This window comes from Lepidochelys olivacea, assembly GCF_965140295.1.
Source record: "Lepidochelys olivacea isolate rLepOli2 genome assembly, chromosome: 7".
Lineage (NCBI taxonomy): Eukaryota > Metazoa > Chordata > Testudines > Cheloniidae > Lepidochelys > Lepidochelys olivacea.
The window spans coordinates 111,126,332-111,147,288 of NC_140417.1; the positions used below are offsets into that span (position 1 = coordinate 111,126,332).

A 20,957-nucleotide genomic window follows, 5' to 3' on the forward strand; every position below is an offset into this window, starting at 1 on the left:
CTTGTTTGGTACCCACCTCTCTTCTTCAGAAAAGCTTGCACTGTAATTTCATCCAACTGATGGTGATTTTTGCTGGGTTTCCAAGAGGGGTATGCCCTTCAATTATATACCATACCCTCCCTGTCCCTTTTTAGGGACCAATCTCACACGAGTCGCGTGCAACAAGAAAGAAATTCTCTACTGGAGCTGGGAGCAATAGAAGTAGGTCCACCAACTTTCAGCGGGAAAGGATTTTACTCCCTTTACTACTTCATACCAAAAAAGGAGGATTGACGCCTACAGTATGTCAGTGTGTATGCTTCCAATGCCAGCTTCTCATGGTGACTCTTGCCTCTATAATCCCCTCACTGGGTTCAATACCCTCTACCTAAAGGATTCATACTTCCATGTATTGATACATCCGTCACAAGGGAAGCTTCTGAGCAACCACCTTCAATTCAGAGTCCTCCCATTCAGCCTTTCAGCTGTACCTCATGTATTCACAAACTATATGTCTGTGGTAACAGTTTATTTAGGGTATCAGGGTATATAATTGTTGAGGTATGGGAACAATCCAAGCAAATCAGCACAGCAGGTTTCAGGTTCGAGAGTGCTCGTTCTGTCTGTTTTTTAAATTAGGCCTCAGAATCAACCAAAAGAAATCGCATTTGATTCTGATTTAGTCTGTCAAATTCATAAGGGTGTGACTGAACTCCAGAACTGCAAAAGTCTATTTTCCAGAAGAGTGGTTCCAGAATGCTACCTAATATCAGAGCTCCAGTTGCACCTACATACATCAATAAGGATCTGCCTAAAATTACTGGGTCACATGGGTTCATGTATTCGAGTTATTCCCTTCACCAGACTCAGACTACGACTTCTTCAATCCTGGATCAAATCAGAATATCACCCAAGCACTCAGTGGATAAATCAGTGAGTTGCTGTTCCCCAGACAGTCCTGTTTTCCCTCCAGTGGTGGTTAGGCCCAGACAATATTCATCGGGGGATATCCTTCACTCCACCAGCTCCCACCAGGACATTTAGTTACCAATACATCCAGGAGAGGCTGGGGAGCCTCACTTGGACCAATTCTGAACTCCATGGCCTTTGGTCAAGAGCAGACTTGTTGGCTCACATAAATGTTCTGGAACTGAAGGCAATGGTCTGGCTCTTAAGTTCTTTCTTCCTCTTCTAGAGGGTTGAACAGTACCAATTTAAATGAACAGTTCTACAGCCATGAATTTATAGGCCAAGGGAGGCAAGATTGGCTCCCCTTTCCAAGAGGCCATTTCACTATGGGACATATGGTGGGGCATTCTACATCACACAGATCTCATAGCTTTACATCTCCCATGAGAGACAAGTGTCTTAGCAGATCAACTAAACATGAAAATTTCATACTGTCCTGAATGATCTCTGAAGGATGTCAGTCTAATGCAGATTTTTCAGATGTGGAGATTTCCATGGATAGACCTTTTTGTGACCAGGATGTGCACACCCTGTCTTTGTTCTTTTTGGCTGGGACAAGGTTCAGTGGCAAACGTCTTTCTGATTCCATTGACAGGCCATCTAGTTTATGCATTCCCTCAGTTTCATTGATCCCCACAGTACTGGAGAAGGTAAAGCAAGACAAGGCACAGATGATCCTAGTGGCTCCATCACATCAGTTTTGGTTTTCAGACCTGTTACCTTTCTCCAGTCAACAACCCATAACCCTACCACCTCAGGTGGACATAATATCCTAGCATGCCAGTCATATACTTCATCCAGATCCCGCATCCTTTCCTCTGATATCATGGAGACACTCTGGCTGATGCCAGCAGCTCAGGGATGCTCAAGTGATGTATAGAGAATCTTTATGGAAAGCAAGAAGCATTCCACTAAGACGACGTATATTGCTCAGTGGAAGTGCTTCTCATTATGGCAGAAGATGATGACGTTATGACCCTTTTCAGGCATCTGTTTCGGTAATTTTGGACTACCCATTATCTCTTAAACAATCTGGCCTTTCTCACAGCTCAATTAAGATTCACTTGACAGGAATTTCAGCCTTTCATTCTCATATTCATGGTTCTTCAGTTTTTCTCACCCAGTGCTCAAAATGTTTGAGCCCTATTGAGTGTTTCCACTGGTAAGGAAAATACCACCTTCTTGAAACATGAACCTAGTCCTTACCTCTAATGGTACCTTCCTTCAAACTCCTATCATCCTGCTCCCTCGACCACTTTCAATTGAGATTTAATTTTGGTGACTATTACCTCTGCATGCGGAGTAATCAAAATCCAGGCTGTCATGACAAACCACACTGTCTATATGAAAAATTGTGTAAGGGGAACTGAGACTTCACCCAAAATTTATTCTGAAAGTATTTTTAGACTTTCATATCCAGTTACCTGTATTTTTTCCAAGACGTCGCTTTTCTCCTGATGAAACAAAATTGCATATCATAGATGTGAAAAGGACACTTTTTTGTACTGCCTTAATAGACAAAGACTGGCTAAAGATCTCCTAGACTTTTTATTGCATATGGCAGTTCATCTACAGGTAGACCTCTTTCTGCTTCAGGAATTTTGAAATGCACTGTAGACTGTCAGGGTACCTTCAGATTATTAACAAACTGCAACTCCCTGATCAGGTTACTGCCCATTCCACCAGAATGCAGGCCTCGTTGGTGGCATGCTTCACTAGAGTTCTGATCACAGAGATTGTAGAGAGGCAACATGGTCCTCAGTGCACTTGTTCACCAACCATTTTTTGCTAATATCAACTTCTAGAATTAACACACCGGTTGGCTGAACAGTCCTGCAGTAATTTAAGATGAGGCTCCCAGTCCCCACTGCCTGGAATGTCGAACTACTGGCTAATCACCATAAGTGGGAAACAGATGCACAGGAATTTAAAGGAGAGAAATCAGTTACTCGGTTTGCAGTAATTGTTGTTCTTTGAGATGTTCTGTGCATACGGATCCCACAGCCTACTCTCAGTCCCCACAGCTCAGAGACTTCTCTTGGGATCTTTGGATGACAAAGGAAATTTGAATGGTGGACAGGGTCGCTCTGCCTTTTATTCCCTTCAGGGGAGAGAGAGGACATGAAGGACATATGCACAACTTTCATGGGACACAACTTCCAAACTCCTATGCAAAGGTCACAAGCACACCAGTAGTGGGATCCACAAGGACAGAGTGTCTCAAAGAATAACATTTACTGCAAGATGAATAACGATTCTTTTCTGCGGCAGGTCTCTGTTTAGAGCCACCCTTTTGAATTTTATTTAACACTGTAGTGGGGTCAGGAAGGCTCCAAATTCAGTCTCAGTTTGTATGGAGTGCTCAGAACGCTTTTTTAATTTTTTTTATTAGCTTTTTCCAAAATTGTTCAGCTTGTTATGTGGAGAAGACGTGTTAAGTGTCCCATCCTAGGTTGTTTCATTAGCTAAAACCTGCCTGCTTGAACCATTGCTCTCCTCACCTTCCCTCTCTGTTATTTTGGCTGTGACCCCGAGCCTTATTAACAGTCGCTTGTCTTCAGTGCTGAACGCTGCCTGGCATCCGTGATACAGGTCTTTACCAATCTTGATCACATTCAAACACAGAATGCTGTTGTCCTCATTACCAATTCTCTGAGAGATGCAGTTCCATCAAATTTTAAAAGAACCCTCTTATTACTAGTGACAGATCAGTAATGTTTAGTTTCCTTTACGTATTAGTAAGAATTGGATCTTTAAACTACATTAATAAAGTTTTGGGATGACATTTTGCAGATCAAAGGATTTTTGTTCTCTACTGCAGATTAGTAATTAACACTGTTTTCATCCAAATTAGTTTTTTATGTGTGTGCGCGCACTTATGCACTCCATTTAGAGCTGAGCTTAGTATTCACCCCCCCTGAAACACTTGAAAGGCGCATAAAAAAGTTGCATTTTTTAAATGTTGCATTTTTTTAAAAAAAGGAGAGAGGCCAAAGAAGAGAGGAGGGGCCAAAGTTGTAGTAGTAATATGCAAGATTATTTTTCCCCAATTTAAGCATCGCTTATAAAAATACTTCAATAAATGGGACTCCTAGGTGCTAGGTAATAGATAATAAAAGTTGTAAATTAATGTTTACAGGGCAATACAATCTTTTACTACTGCAAAAATAATATATTTTTGATAAACATTCTAGTTAATGTTTTAAGACTAAAGCAAGATTACCTACAGTGTGTTACCTATGTTTGAGTATGGTCTCAAAGAATTGGAAGAGCAAATAAGTCACTGACTATTTCATAATTATTTTTATATTTTCTTTGGAGGGTGAAAAGCAACTCTAATTCTCCAACTGTGAATATTTTCATGTTAAACTGTAGAGACTATTTTACGAGTAAGACATATTAACTTGATTTTATTATAAGGAAAATAATCTTTTTAGACTTATCTGCTAAACATAACATTTATCTACATAGGTTCACCTTTGTAAAGCAAACAGGATTAAATGATTACCTTTCATTATCTTGGAATATATATAATGCTATGTAAAATAGTTGTTTAAAGTATATGACCCTTGGATGGGCCTATTTGACAAAACAGCCCCACAATGGAAAAACACAGTAATATGTGGCATCAATACAAAGTACATGTTAGTTCTTCTTTTTAAAGAATTTAGAACAAAAATTGAATCTACTTTTAAACTATTATAATCCAAGGAATATTCTACTATTTCTAAAATATTATGGGTTTAAAAGTTACTGTAGCTGAAAATTCGGAAAATAAAAAAGAAATATCTACAAACTTCCACATGTTCAGTCAACAACCAGTAACCCTATACTGATTATACGTTTTCTCCTCCACCTTGCCAGGCTGCTAGGAAGAGGTCATTGGTACCATAGGACAGACAGACTGCTCTCAGTTTCAATGCCAGGCTCCACCCCAGCCCAGAGCAGCCATTACAGGGAAGGTCAAGCCTCACCACTTCAGGCCTGGGCTGGAGGGAACATTCTCAATTACTCTGTTGAGGTGGCACATGTACAAACTGGTTAACTGTGTAGGAGCTGTGAGGGGATGTAGAATGCTTAGTGAGGATGGAATCTTTGGAGATTTTAGCTGCTAAAAATGTGAAGTCTCTACTGAAACTGCAGTTTTTCAGAGGCCTGTAACTTGGCCAAATCTGGGTGGATTTCACAGGGACAGCAAAGAGCTCAACCTCACACACATGGCACCTCCTGCCAAATTTCAAATCCCTTCTTCAAAGCATGGGGTGGTCGTGGGCGGGAGCTTTTCAATAAAGAAGTTGCCAGAACTTAACATGGGCAAAACTTACATTTCTCTGTCATTCTTTGAAATGCTGAATTGTTTTGGCTGAAATTTTCCAAAAAAATTCTACTGAAGAAGACACCAGGTATGGAAAACTTCAGCCCAAATGGCTAGTGTGGCAAAGTTATGAGCAACTGGTAACAGGGTCTTAAATTGGGAAGTGTTGGGTAACTTTAAAAATAGGCAGTGTTACCAGCCTTGCCTATGAAAATAAAACAAAACCTAACCTTCCTATTTTTAAGAAAAAGTTTGCAACTTCATTCTCCCTAGCTCCATCCCTGTCTCCCACTTTCCCTTGCTGTGCTGTATTGAACTGCAATTGTGAGATATTTGGGGAAGGGACATAACTTTTTTTTCCATCTCTCCCTCCTGCAAAGCACCTATGACATGTTAGACACCATGGTTAAAATTTTCAAAGTCAGCAGGAGTGAGGGGGCTACTCCTCTCTCTGACATTTGGATGTGGCTGTGCCTTTACCTCCTGCATTTCTAATCAATCACAGACACAGACTGAAGTTCCAAACCAGTCTTCCTTCCTAAGGTCTGGTTTAATGCCTAATGTACAAAATATATCCCAACATCTTTGCAGGATAACTGTCCCATTTGACCCTCGTTAGGGACTACAAAAATTTCTTCTAAACAAAACTTATACAAGTATTTACTAATTTTCACTTTGTTATTATGGTTTCCCCAATACCTTTTCCTATGTTTTAGAAGTCCACTTCTTGGCACAGAGGTTTCAGGCAGTCACTGTCCCTAATCCTAAACCTAACCCTAAGCTTTTCTCTAGAGAAACCTTAGCCACTGCTGTTCTCCTTCAGGCTTCTAAGGGTATGTTTACACTGCAATTAAACACCCCCAGCTGGCCCTTGTCAGCTGACGTGGGCTCAGGCGGTGGGGCTGTAAAGTAGAGGTGTAGATGCTTGGGCTGGAGCCCAAGCTCTGGGACCCCGTGAAGAGGGAGGATCCCAGAGCCCAGGCTCTAGCCTGGGCCTGAATGCCTACGGTGCAGTTTTACAGCCCAGCTGCCCAAGTCAACTGACCTGGGCCAAACGCAGGTGTTTAAAAGCATACCTTAGGGTATGTCTTCACTGCAATAAAAGACCCGCAGCTGGCCCACATCAGTTAACTCGGGCTGTGGTTTTTTAAAAGTGCAGTGTAGATGTTTAGGCTGGAGCCTGGGCTCTGAGACCCTGTGTGATGGGGGGAGAGTCTCAAAGCCTAGGTTACAGCCTGAGCTCAAATGTCTACACTATTTTTAGTCCCAGAGTCTGAGCCCTGTGAGAATGAGTGAGCTGACAAAGGCTCTGAGACTCGTTGCTACGGGTTTTTTATTGAAGTGTAGACAAACCTCAAGTGAAGAGCCAATCACTCCCCATAGTGAGGGAACTGGACCTGCCCTTTATATCTTGTTTTCCTCTTCCCATCAATCTTTGTAGCTTACAAGTGTATAATTTGGGAGGAAATATATAGGCAAGAGTTGGGCATGGATTGCTCTTAAAGACCCAGCCACCCTGTGACGGAAGTTGTAGTGCTAGTTTCCTCTGAAAAATAAGATTTATATATTCAAGTGCTGAATTTAGGCATTCATATTCAAAAAATATTGGCCTGTACAAATAACGAAGCACTCCAAAGACAGTAGGAATGGGCCTGGCTCCTGTTGTATGACTCGGACTCTCTACTTAAACTCACAGTTGACTTCTCTGTAAGTTCCTAATACTTGTCAGTTGTTGACAGTGGTTCAGATTTTTAAGTCTGATTTTTTTTTTAAAAAAAAAGCTTTAGTATCAAAATATATCTTCAGCTTTTAACAGTTAACAAGTAGCAAAAAAGGACAAAGATCCTATAATATCCACTAACGTCTGAAGTTAGAAACAGGAACAGAAGACAAACATAATGATTTACTTTGGCTTTAAGGGGAAAAAAAAGGGGGGGGGGCAAACAAGGCATGACTTCATGGGTCTAGGTAATCCTTTGCCCAGATATAAACTGGGTATTGTGTAATCAAAGGAGGACTAATCAACTGAACTTTGGGCGTGGGAGCAGGGGAGGTAATCAAATCAGTGGTGTCTAGACAAATGAGTGTTAAAGTTAAACTCCAAGTGAGTTATGACAACAGTTGCTAGACATAAACAGGAGTTGGGGGAAAATTGTGGTGGGTGAACACAGCATAAACACGTTTGAACTCCTTTGCTTATAAATAATACCAAATAAAAGTGATCTATAAAGGGTTAAAATGTTTTTTTCATTCATCACTTATTTTAAGCCATCTAATAAATCTTTAACTTAAAGGAAACAATCAAATCTGTTTTGATACCGGAGGCTTCAAGAATAGCTGTAATGATTGGTATTTATATATCTTTGAAATAATGGCATACCTGTTCACTCAAACAGAAATCTGGACTTGGTAAACTGACTTTCTTTTGTGAAAGGGAGAAGTTTGTGGATTAAGTAAATGTTTGTTAAAGTGGAGGAGGTGTTGGTATCCAATAAATAATATGCTCTATGTGATTATATTGAAGGTACTGGCTAGTTACCGAAACATTATTTTGTTAGCTGAAAATTTCTTTGCTTTTCCTAAATCTCTAGCAGAATTATCTTTTTTTAAATTTTCTTTGCCTCACTGTTTACAGAAACAAGATTACAGACCAAAATGAGCTTGGATGTATGCAAGTGAACCTCCCATTGAAGCAAATGGGAATTATGACTGGTTACACCAGAGCTGACTTTGGCCCAGATCTTAACTTTCCTTCCACATCTAAATTATTAGAACCTATTAACAAATGTATCATATGCAGTGTCGGGTTATGTTCCGATAGCCTGGTTGCTGAAGTAATTCAGCATCTGTTACTTAAGAAATTGTCATTTTGTGACGGTATTGTGCTCTATTGCAATAGGGTAATACTGGCTTTAATGGCATTACTCTAGATCTATTCCGGTGGTAAATTAGAGCCATATTCAACTCTTTTATTTCTATATTTGCAATTTTATAAGCTAAATGTGTTGTAGTTTTAATAACTGGCATTCCTCATTAAAAAGTTGGCATTGCTCAATGTTACATTTCTCTTTGTGCTTTCATTTTGAGGGTATTTTTGGTTGATAAAAGTTTGTGTGAAAGTGTCAATGCTGACATGTATACATACATTAGTTAAGAATAAGGAGATAGAAGAGCAATGTCAGCAAGTAAACCAGTGTCCTGATGTCATCCTCTTGTCCCTGAAATAAAGATTAGAATTCTTGCCCAGAAGAGAGAGAAGTATGAAGCAAACTTAACATGTGAGAGACTGTTACAGACTAACTGCAAGAAGTGCTATACATTGCCAGATATCACTATTACGGGGTAAAAAGGTGAAATATTATTATCCTATGTAGTGCTACTTACATCTTCCCTGCCCCCCTTCACCCCTCCCCAGATCCTGATAAGATTCGTAAGCTTATTCTTCATATGAAGAAGCTGTAATAAAGTTATTACTATTAAAGGTATTGGAAAATGAGTGCCAATTTAAAAGTTATGGCTCAGAGGTTAGCTAGAGAGGGTTTTTCTGGGATTGGTGCACAAGGGCCACTCAGATATGAATAGTTATTAGTGAAACCCTTTCTAACAGGTTTTTGGCTTTAGGAGAATGTAGTTTAGCTTTCAGACAGAGAGGTGCTTTTTAGACACTTCCTTGAACATGACTGTTTAACCGATAACCATGGTTCAGAAGTGTTGGTTGTTCAGAATGAGTGGAGATATGTGAATGTGGTAAAATATTAATTTTAGCTATGAAATAACTTCCGCTGTGGGTTTCTAACTTCCTTTGTCTTCATTCTTGTTCCCCTTCCTCCCCACTTACACAAACGTAACGTTTTAAGTGCATCTTTCACCAACTTCAAGATTGCATTGATCAAAATCCAAGATGTGTGTGTATTACACAGTTCACTAATTTAAAATGCAGGTACCTTCTTTGAGAAGCAGGTACATTCAGGGGCATGCTGCTCCGAGGCCACACCCCACTCGCTCCATCCACCCTCCCTCTGTCACTTGCTCTCCCCCACCCTCACTCGCTCATTTTTACTGATCTGGGGCAGGGGGTTGGGGCATGGGAGGGGGTGAGGGGTCCAGCTGGAGGAGCGAGATGGAGCTGAGGATAAGATGTTTGGGGTGCAGGAGGGGGCTCTGGTCTGGGGGGTGGGTCTGAGGAGTACAGAGTGTAGGAAGGAGCTCTGGGCTGAGGCGGGGGTTGGGTTCTGGGAGAGGGCTCAGAGCTTGGGCAGAGGTTGGGGTACAGGCTCTAGGTGCAGACTCTGGGGTGGGATCAGAAATGAGGGGTTCAGGGTGCGGGCTCTGGGGTAGGACTGGGGATGACAGGTTTGGGATGCAGGAGGGGGCTCTGGGCAGGGTGTTGGGGTATGGAAAGGGGTGTGGGGTGTGAGCTCTTGGAGAGAGTTTGGGTGTGGGAGGGGGCTCAGGGCTGGGGCAGGGGTTTGGGGCACGTGAGGGGTGCAGGCTCCGGGCAGCACTTACCTCTGACTGCTCCCTGGAAGTGGCAACAAGTCCCTAGGCGGAGGGGCGGCCATGGGGCTCTGCATGCTGCCTCTGTCCACAGGCGCTGCCCCTACAACTCCCATTGGCTGTGATTCCTGGCCAATGAGAACTGTGGAGCTGGCTCTTGGGGTGAGGGCAGCATGTGGAGACCCCCTGGCTGCATCTACCAGTAGGAGCTGAGTGACTTGTCACAGCTTCCGTGGAGCCAGGTAGGGAGCCTGCCAACCAGACTTCTAATGGTCCAGTCAGCTGTGCGTTCCTGTCGAAAACCGAACACCTGGCAACCCTAGATCAGAAGTACCTAAACTTCCTAGAACAGGCTGGCATCCCAGGATTGTTTGAGCTGTCCATCCTTTAGATATGTATATATTGAGGGTTATGAAGCTTACTATAAGTAAGATCTGTTGGATGAGACCTTGGAGACAGCGTTCTTGTCAGCTCTGCACAAACCGTAAAGACCCATCATTCTCTTCAGAAGACAGCTCCAATTTCCATCCCAAAGTGTCCCATCTGTATGCTCTCGTGTAGCAGGCTTGAGTGCTGCACTCCACCCCAGAGGTCACTGAATTTCATTTATTGTGCATGTTATCAAGTTTGAGAAGCTCTTCATCATCTTTTGCTTTAAGATGTGATACATGAAATAGGTGTGTGTTAGTACTATTGTAAAGAAAAGTCACAAGGGTGATAGAACTTCTGTGTAATGAAACAAATTGCTACAAAACAAAATCTTATCCTAGATGTTGTAATAATGGTCTGCTATTTGAATCAAGCAAGTCGAGAGTGGGCTGGGCGGGGCGGGGGGGAGAAATGAAGTCAGGAGACTCAAAACATTTGTCTGTAAATACAGATTGTTTTTCTATTCATTTTACAGGAAAAATATTTATTTATATACGGCAATAAGAATTCTGGCCAATTTTATTTACTTAATTCTTCCACTAGAGGGTGCAAGTGTTCTATAAACCTCCCTTTTGAGTGAGAGCTTTGCTTGAGTTGTAGAAGAAGAGTGTGTGTGTGTGTGAGAGAGAGAGAGAGAGAGAGAGAATTTTAATACGGGAGAATTCCTGGTTTCGTATTGCAGTGTATATAAAAAGGATGAATGAGTTTAAAAAGAAAAGATGTGATTCTGTAATAAATATGTACCCTACAGATTACACAGCCCAGATTATTATTAAAAATAATTACTACTTCTGTATTTCAGATTACTGATTTTTGGATCCTATGAAAGAGAAACAAATGTTCATTGCACGTTTGAGCTGAGCAGTAATGTCTGGGAAGAAAAATCTCGGAGTTCCATTAAAACGGTAAAATGCATACATATTGTATTACTATATGACAAACTCTCATATACTCTTTCTAGACTATATATGTTCATTATTCATAACTGGTACATCAAGTGCAGTCAGGGACTGCTAGATACCAACTTTTGTCGCTAAAGGCCTGCTTATCAAAAAAGACGCACGTGAATGACGTCCATGAGCAATTACCACCACAGTGCTGCTTGCTCATATAAGACCCAATTTTAACACACAAATGAAGTGCACAACTGCGCATATGCATTCGTTAAAAATTGGACCGTTGAAATGCTTAACAGTCCAAATGTACAGGAAAAATGATGAAGACATTACATGCCTAAAGAACTAATTAATAAGAGTCTGCAAAATAATAAGAGTTTGGGTAACAGAAGTACTCCTGACTTTTACGGTAGTGTAGAATCATGTATCCTATCTGAGCTCTCCTGTTAGTTTAGCAGCACACAATCCACAAACTACTTTTTCTTCTTGTCAGGAAGAGTTTCTCAAACATATAGTGTCTTTGAAACATATATTGCCTTCAAAAAATGGAAACAGTTGTAATTTCAGATCCTATGATGGTGGTAGTAATCAAACTATGTTGGGATTCTGCTGAAAAAGTGAATTTTTAAAAAACCTTCATTTTAATAAATATTTGTAAAAGTTGTTTAAATATCTTTCTCTGTTATGTTTAGAGCCCAGTGGTACTTGTTCGGGGCGGCAGGGGGGAGAAGAAGGTTAAGGTGCTCCAATCCTCTCCCCTCTCCTTTTTGCTCAACAAGAATAGTACATTCTGCTTCTTCAGTACTACTGATCTTTGCTTATCAATATTTTTTCCAATATGAGCAAGCAATAAACCCACCTTGCATCTCTTCATAACTGCTAATATACTTCCTTAGAAGTTCTGTGGGCAGAATTCCTTGTGAAGTGAATTGTACCATATTTGTGTGAGGAGATTGCGGGATTGGACCCAATATTGCCAGCAGGTCCTTATCTGCGTGGTCTTGTTGATATGTATAAAGTTGCATGACATTTGCCTGATCTGTGCCTTAGCAATTGTGTCTACATTGATTTTACACAAAATTATGCTGACAGCATGTGGTAATAAGGACATTCAAATTCATGCCCTTTTTCAAAGAATAAATATTTTCTTTAAAATCGGTATGGGCAGGAATATTGTTATGCCTGCCTTTCTCGTGCTTCTTCATTAGCTGTAGAAGTTGAAAATGACTAATTCTCATTGCAGTAGTACATTTTTGACAGCAGATGGCAGTATAGTGAAACTGATGGCCAGTTTGAGAGAGAAAAATAGTTTCGGACCTCCAGATTTTCAAAAGAGCTCTGTTCCTACTTAAGCACCTGAACACTTTTGGAAATTTTGTCCCATAATGTGTTTAAAAAAAAAATTATGTAGATAACTTTCAGTGCCATAGTAAGCACAGTGCAAACTGTGAATTACCTACAGCTGAGTTGTTAAAATGTTTCTGGTACATTGATAGCAATCCTTTGAGTGTTAAACAAGATAAATATGAAAAGAACTCTATTGGAACAACACTAGTGTTGTTGGCATAAACTAGGAACATTTTTTGTCACATAAGGTGGAGGTGATGTATGTTAGAGAGCACATATCGTAGCACTGGAAGCTCTTTAAACGTTTTTGTGTGTGGAGTTGTATGGCTTTCAACATAAAATACTGCACACAGCAATTTAACTTTGAGAAATTTCACACAACTTAGCTAGTTTATGAAATCTATTAATTTAACTGAAGTATGTTCTCGGTGTGTGTATATTACAAGTCTGTAAGGTAAGAACCACATGTTCTTTGGGTGGTAGAACGTCTATTCCACTTCAGGTATGTGCATGTCTAGTGCGCCAGTCAGATTTTTCCCTTTGCAGTATTGTCACATGGAGACCCTTTGGCAAAGGGTCCCTGTTCTTTGCAAATAACTCGTGTCTCAGACGTGACAAAATCACTACATCAAACACATGTCTTACAGACTATCCATAATGGATATTGTGTTGTAAGGTTCCTACAGAAAACTTGTAACTTAGCAAGACTCAGAATCATTGCAAGAAGTACGTACGGGTTATATTTTCAGAAATATCAAATTTATTGAAAGTACATTTTATGATATTGGAGTAAAAGTTAGTCACCAGGGGATAAAATGTCTCATTATGGGCCCATTCAAGTATGAGAGGGTTGTTACCCCTTAGTGGTCTAGCCTTGCTCCACTCCAAAATTATCAGAGACCACTGCAAACCATCAAAACCACTGGGAGGTTGTAAAGGAACACTGCAACAAGACAGGTTTGCCCTGTCTATGAAAAGTGACAAAAGACTGTTTCATTGTAACACAGGGTGGGGAAAAGCACTCTGAATCCTTTCACTGAGGAGACATCTTGGTGAAGAGGGATGTTCAAATGGAAAAATTGGATCTTGGTTCCTGTGAAGCCAGCCAGCTCTACAGCAGAGACTGAACTTTGGGCAGGGAAACCCACTTTATTAGATAGGAAAGATAACGAGTAATAACTGTAGATCCAGGTTTGTGTGTTATGATTTTGTGTTGTATCATAGCCATTTGTTTTCACCACTTTCTTGAATCTAAACTCCATTCTTTCTTAAACCTGTTTTTGTTTTAACTGCTCACAAGTGCTGTATGATTTTTTACAAGAGTGGTGATTTAAGGTAAAGCTAGTAAACTGGGGCACACTGCTCCTTTGGGGACAGAGGGTCTGGGATTTCTGTGAGTAGCCAATGTCAGGGGTTGGATATTACGTGGGAATGATTCAAAGGGACTTGAGTGCATTTATTGTTAACCTGAAAGACACAGACAGGGCCCATGTAGCCCAGAGGAGAGTGTTTGAGTGGCTAACAGGTAGGTTAGGCTGGTGGTGTTAGCTCCCTAACACCCAGTTACCACAGGCAGGTCTACTCCTTGCTAGAGGCAGTGGGTAACAAGGTGACAGTCCTGTGTACCATGAAAATTGTCACAGGTACTCATTGGGATAGCATATGCGCTGCCTTGTGTTGCTGCTAAATGGTATAAAGCGTTCAGTTGCCACCAGTCTCCCTCCGATTCTTCTTACTGTCTGTGATTGGTAGTTGGGGTGTTAGTTTATTTTTATTATAGTTAGTGTACTCATCAATAGTTGGTTAGAGCTTTAGAATAAGTTACTTTTTTAATTTAATTGGTTTTACTTAGGGAGCTGTTTGTTCTGGTTACCAACTCTTGGTATCGAGAAATCCTCTGTCTCCAGACTTTTAAGCCTTGCACTGGCTTTGAGAAGTCTGTGCCATTAAGTGACCTTCTTTTCAGTATCTGAAGTGCTTAGGTGAGGGTTACATCCAGGACAGGTGTCAAATATGTAAAGACTTCAAGCCCCGATTAAGAAAGATAGAGAGGTAAGACTGCATCATCTTCTCATGGAGGCAGCCTGGTGTCCACTGTCAAAGCCTTTCCACTTAGGATGGGTACTGAGCACATCTGCCCCTGTCAGAAGTGCCCATTCAAACATTCTGTGCCCTTCTTCAGTGCCAAGGAAAAAGCATAGGTAGCATGCTTCCAAGGAGCCAACCTCCTTCAAGAAATCAATGTCCTTGGAACAGTCCTCAAGGAAACAAGATGGAGGATAGAGATAGGGAGGGGCCAGGTAGGACAGTCTCTGTCAAGGTGCAATACAGCTTTGGGTATTTTGTGTCACCAGTGCAATTCATTTCAAAACATCCTGGGGATTCAGAACAATTTTGGGCAGATTTTTCAACAAAGATTGCAAGTAGTCTCTCAGGGCACATACAGTTAAGGCTTATTTTTCAGACCTGGTGTTGAGGGTCTCTCAAATAGACCTGGTTGCTACTTGCCACAACAAGAAATTCTAACCCTTTTGTTAAAGGGCAGGTCACAGTCAGGGATCTCTGACGGATGCTTTCATGTTATCCCAGAAAGACAATCTGAATTATGTTTACCCTCCTGTTCCACTCCTTTTCAGAGTGTTGCTGAGAATCATGCTCACATGATCCTCATAGTGCCAGTGTGGCCTTGACAGTATTGTTTTTCCAGTCTGCTGATTCTCTCAGCCAAGGCTCCTTTGACACTATCTCCAGAGCCAGACCTGATCTCCCGGACCACGGTCACTTGTTAAATCGTAGTCCAGATGCTCTTCGTCGTACAACCTGGATGCTCCAGGGTTAATGCCTCAGAAGGTAGATTATTCTGGGAATAGACAGCCTTTTAATTAGATAGTCTTACCTGTTGAAGTAGAAATTATTTTCCATATGGTCATAGCAAAGGAGTATTTTGCCAGTCTGGGCCTGTATACAACATATTCTGGACTGTTTTTGTTCTACCTGAAATAACAAGTCCTATCTTCTTAGCTCTATCAGAGTTCACCTATCTCTGCTTTCCACCCTCTAGTTGTTGGTCAGTGTCAATTAGGTTCTTAAACCATTTGGTCATTTTATATCCTCAGATGGCAGATGTTATTTCTTCCCTCTTCATCTATCAATTTTTGGTATTCATTACCTCTGCGAGAAGAGTGGGGGAATTAAGGCCAGTGGTAGCTGAACCTCCTTACAGTCTTTTATAGGGACAAAGTATACCAAAGTCCACATCCAAGATTTTTGGTTTAGTGTTAGACTTCCACTACAATCAAACAGTATACTAATTGACTCTCTTCCTAAGCCCCGTTCTCATAAGAATGTGGAGAGGCTCCATATGTTGGATGTTAGAAGGGTGTTGGCTATCCTGATCCAGGTCATGAATCTATTTCCCAATGTTAAGTATCCGCACACCTTCTTGTCAACTGTCTACATGGGCCATCTTGATTATCACTACAAAAGTTTTTTTTCTCCTGCTGATAATAGCTCATCTCAATTAATTAGCCTCTTACTCCACCTTTTCATGTTCTCTGTATGTGTGTATATATACATCTTCTTACTATATGTTCCCTCCTATGCATCCGATGAAGTGGGCTGTAGCCCGCGAAAGCTTATGCTCAAATAAATTCGTTAGTCTCTAAGGTGCCACAAGTACTCCTGTTCTTCTTTCAACTTCTTTGGTAGTTGCAGATAGGATGAAGGGCCTTTCTACCTCAGCGCAGAAGATCTTGTCCTGGATTTCCTCCTGTATATACCTGTGCTATGAAATTGCCATCATAGCCCTGCCAAGCAGGGTGGTAGCACACTCAGCAAGATCTCATGCAGCTTCTGCAGCATTTTTAGCTCAATTGTCTATGTCAGAAACTTGTAGGACTGCAGCTTGGTCATCAATATGTACCTTTATAACTCCTTATGCCATATCAACATTCCAGAAGAGACTGTTGCCAAGTTTGGACAAGTAGTCCTTTATCTGAACAATGACTGGAATCCGAAACACATCTCCGGTTTGAACTGCTTGTGAGTCACCTGAAGTGGATGTAATCGCCTGAAGAAGAAAAACATTTACTGACCTGTTCTGTAATTGTTGTTCTTTGATATGTTACACCTGTCTATTTCACAACCCACCCTCCTACCTCTCTATATCAGAGTCTGTCCCATAAAAAGGACTGGGGGGGCGGGGGCAGCAGTTGGGGCTGGCTCCACACTTTATACCATCACTCAGCAGCACGAGGCAACAGAGGGTGTGTGCGCTGTCCTGAGTGGTACTGCTAAAAGGAATCTCCAATTCTAGTGCACTGGGCATAAACACAACTAACGTGGAATGGACATACGCAACACATCTCAAAGAACATCAGTTACAGAACAGTTAGTAACCTGTTGTTGCTTGTTTTAAAGTAAGCTATTTTAATTGACAAAGTAATAGCTTGGATAGAAAATACTTCTAATAAAACTTGCTTCTTAATTCAGTTGGGAGATACTATTGTGGGGTGAATTTATCTGATCATCAAAATTCCAAAGGATACATGGGAAGAGGAATAAAATTCAGTGACTTCGTGAGTCTTGGATCTTGGACACATACAGTAAATGAGTTATATAGCTGTATACTAATATAAGGCGTGGACAAATATGGCACACACTCTAAGAAGAATGCTCCTTTGTTAGCATATCTGGTGTTTGGGAAGGTGGTGTTACTATGCTGACAGTGAAACTCCTGTTGGCATATGCTGCATCAACACTGGGGCTCTGCCAGTATAGCTAACCTAGTAATGGATTTGTAGTGTAGACAAGACAGATTAAGAAAAGACTAGATGTGAAATACCAGTTTCTACTGTGCATGCCAGAGGAGGGACTGAGGGTATGTGTACACTGAAATAAAAGACCTGCAACACAGCTGACCCAGGTTAGCTGACTTGGGCTCAGGGGGCTCGTGCTGTGAATCTAATAAATTGCAGTGTAAACCCTTAGGCTGGAGCCCAGGCTCTGAGACCCCACAAGTGGAGAGAATCTCAGAGCTAAGGCTCTGGCCCAAGTGTCAGCACTCAAGTTTTATAGCCCCGTGGCCCAAGTCAGGTGACCAGTGCTCTGAGACTTGGACCTGTGAGTTTTTTATTGTAGGGTAGACATGCCCTGAGGCTCTGTGGTGTGGCTCGAGCCCACAGTAAAAATTCTGGGTGAATCAGTCAGAATGCCAATTGAGGATTCTGATGTGTACTCCCAGGAACAATTGCTCCAGTACCCTTGAAGAGTGTAGCATGCTTTTCACTCAGCCAGATCTGCAGATCATTTGTGAAGGTGGTGGGGTTCGTCAGGGCTGGCCTAAAGAGAACACAAGGAGGAACTGTAATGCTCAGTCAAATTCTGGCCAACCCCTGTTCAGAAATGCAAGAGTCAAGGAAAGGCTTGTTGCACCCTTCCTTCCATTGTGTACTCCTGAGACTTGGCTAGAATTTGGCACTATGAAAGCCAGTATTGCCAACCCCAAGCATGCAAAAATCATGAATCACACGACAAAACATCATGAGATTTATTTTAATATAAAAATTTTGGCTCTTTATTGATTTGCGCTGTGGTGTTGGTTTTTTGGGGGGGGGGGGCGGGGGGTTGGCTTTTTTTGGTAGAGTCTTTAGGGTTTGCTCAGGTCAGAATTTTCTCCACAACCTTGAGGGCTAGATACTTCTTTAAAAAAAAAACAAAAAAAAACTTGCCTAATCAAACTCCTTTAGGAGTTGTCGCCTTAAGAAAAACACCAGATTATTGCAAGAATAATGATAAAATCGTAAGAGTTGACAACCCAATAAAACAAATAACACGAATTTATTCAGTATACTTGAATCTCTTAACACATAGTAATGACAAGTCACTCAATAGGAATAATTGATTGAATATTTGGATGGGAAGTTGTAACTCAGAATTACTTGCTCTTCCGAACAAGAGAAGCTTCCTGAGCTCCAACATTAGTCTATGCAGTTGACTTTTGGCTGTATTGGGGAGATATTATTCATTGGTAAGTTGAGGATTTTGTATTACTTCTAGGTTCTCTTTAACATTTAAGCCTCCTCTTAATTCCAGTCAATTCAGTAGCAACTGAGATAAAATTGTTAGAATGTATATCAAAGAGTCCAGAAATCTTAAAAAATGAAAATAGACAACTTAGGGCAAATGAAAAAATTACATATGTTCAATTTTAGAATTGTTTAATTCAGAAGAGCTTTATAACCACATGAAGGCACAGCATCTGATTTGTACTGTGAATTATGTTCTACTGTTTTCATAAGAAAAATACTCATATTCTGTAGTTATTGGCATTTTCATTCTTTGTTAGCAGTGATAAGAGATTAGACAGCTTTAATACTTCATAATGAATGGTGGTGAGACTCTAATCTGATCCCTTTATTTATGGAATATTAGTAGGTGTCACAATTAGTTTTGAAAAATGATGCTGTTGTTAAACATATCCAGTGTGTTACTGAAATTCCTGTTATAATAGAAAGGGGTCTGATGCCTCCAAGGTATTTATCAGATCATGTTCATAGCTCAAATTAATAATTTGAGAGATGATTTGGCACATTCCTATACAAAATCCACACACTACTAAAAACATGAATAGTGTAGACTGGTGGAATTAATGTTAATTTCTGAATGTCATAATTATGGATAAATAGTATTGTAGCATCATAATTATACATAAATAGTATTCTGTACCTTAGAAGGGAAGATCATTAAAGATGGGTGTCTTGCGACACTTCACACATTTATTTATTTATTTATTTATTTTATTTTTAGTATACAGATATTAACTAGAAGCTGTACCTTGTATGAGGTGTAAGGGTCATAGCTTTTTATATAGATGTTTTGAAAGTTGTCCACTAAAATGGAAACTAGCTTTTTCAATTAGGTGGGTACATACTAAAAGAAAAATTTGTCCTATGCTACATTTTATCTTGTTCACGTAGTGTGAAATCCTGGCCTCATTGAAATCAATGGTAATTTTGCCCCTGACTTCATTAGTGCCAGGATTTCACCCACAGTAATGTGTAAGATTAGCAAAGGTTTTTTCTATCCAGACTTTTAATTATCTTATGAAATAAAATGAAAATAACTCCAGATAACAAGTGTATGAGTTACAGAAATGGACCCTAAAGTGTTAGGTTTTTATTCCATAGAGTTTTGTTAGTTCAAAATCAGCTGTGGAGATGAATGCCTTTTCTGAGTGGGTATCCTTCCAAACCCCCAGAAATGGCCATATAGTAGCACCACACCTTTCTAAGAATAGCAGCATTTCTGTGCCTGCTCCCAGCAGAGTAGAGCAGGACAAACCTAGAACTGAGCTTTGAAGTTCCTAGGATGTTAGGATTTGTTAATATAAGTAATTCTGCAACACTTGGGGGGGGGGGGGAGGGGGAGGGAAATAGTGTTTTCTCTTTCTTTGCACAGTCTTTATGCTGAATAGTTCAGCCTATGTATAACCACTGTAGATCGTTGTCTTCTAGGTGTCTCATGCCCAATATGAGCATGGAAACTTTAAACTGGATAACTTTTGCATTTGCTGTTTGTTCGAAAGTAAAATAATAGAAATAGTAGTGTGCATCATTAGTTCAGTTACTATCTACATATTTTTCTGCTGTTGTTGTAGTACTGGACCTTTTGAGTGAGACTGCCAATTTTATTAACTTATTAAATAATGCCAAATGTGGGGGAAACGTAGATAGACTAATACCTCCTCCATTTTTCTTGGGACTCTTACAAATTGGATTCAGTGCCTCTGGAGTCTAGAGACTAGCTTGTGCCTGTCTCCTCCTGTTTTGATTGTATTTCATAATCTGCATGTCACCAAATACTCAGCTGTTACTGGCATTGTGAATTGTATAAAAGTATTGACTTACTGGGGTATATACGCTGTTTTAAAGACTTGTAGAAAGAAATTCATCTCGGCCTATCCACTGTTTCCATGATTAAAAAGCAGACTTCTAATTTAAAGGTCAAACACCACAGAAAAGAGAAGACAGTTGTTGTTCTGAAAATAGTTAAGTAGATAATTTGAAAGCTCTATTTTCAGCCAACAGTGAGGTCCAGACAATACTTAGTATGCCTGTGTGCTTGTATTAATAAAGGAATAGTTTTTCTCCTAATAGGCTAGGAGAGGAATTTGCATCTGATCATTGAGTCCTGTGGTGGGGCGGTGCCCCACCCCCATGCCAGATTGGGCTACAACAGGCCAGAGCGGCTGTGCAGGGTGGCATCCAATCAGGGAGGGCCTGTTAGAGAGCCAATCATGGCTAGGCTAGGCCCTATATAATGGCTGCCCAGGAAGGGAGCAGGCAGTCTCTCCCAGGCCTTCAGAGGGTGAAGGTCTGTTTCCTGCATGAGGAGACCAGCACCAGGGACAGCGTAATCCTGGGCAGGCTTGGGGAGCAGAAGGGAACTCCTTCCCGGTACCTGCTGAGCTGCAAGCCCTGAGAAAAAGGGCCTAGCCAATGCAAAGGGGCCGAAGGGGAAATGTC

At 40.8% G+C, this 20,957-nt stretch overlaps 1 protein-coding gene across 3 annotated transcripts in view; it reads left to right on the forward strand.

The window, feature by feature from the left end:
* PDZD8 (PDZ domain containing 8) overlaps positions 1-20,957 on the forward strand; it is a 255,486-nt gene that overhangs the window by 161,502 nt on the left and 73,027 nt on the right. For all 3 annotated transcript variants that reach the window (XM_084633971.1, XM_084633972.1, XM_084633970.1), the window contains one exon: positions 10,992-11,094. In XM_084633971.1, the coding sequence (XP_084490097.1) occupies positions 10,992-11,094 (103 nt within the window). The remainder of the gene's footprint in view (positions 1-10,991; positions 11,095-20,957) is intronic.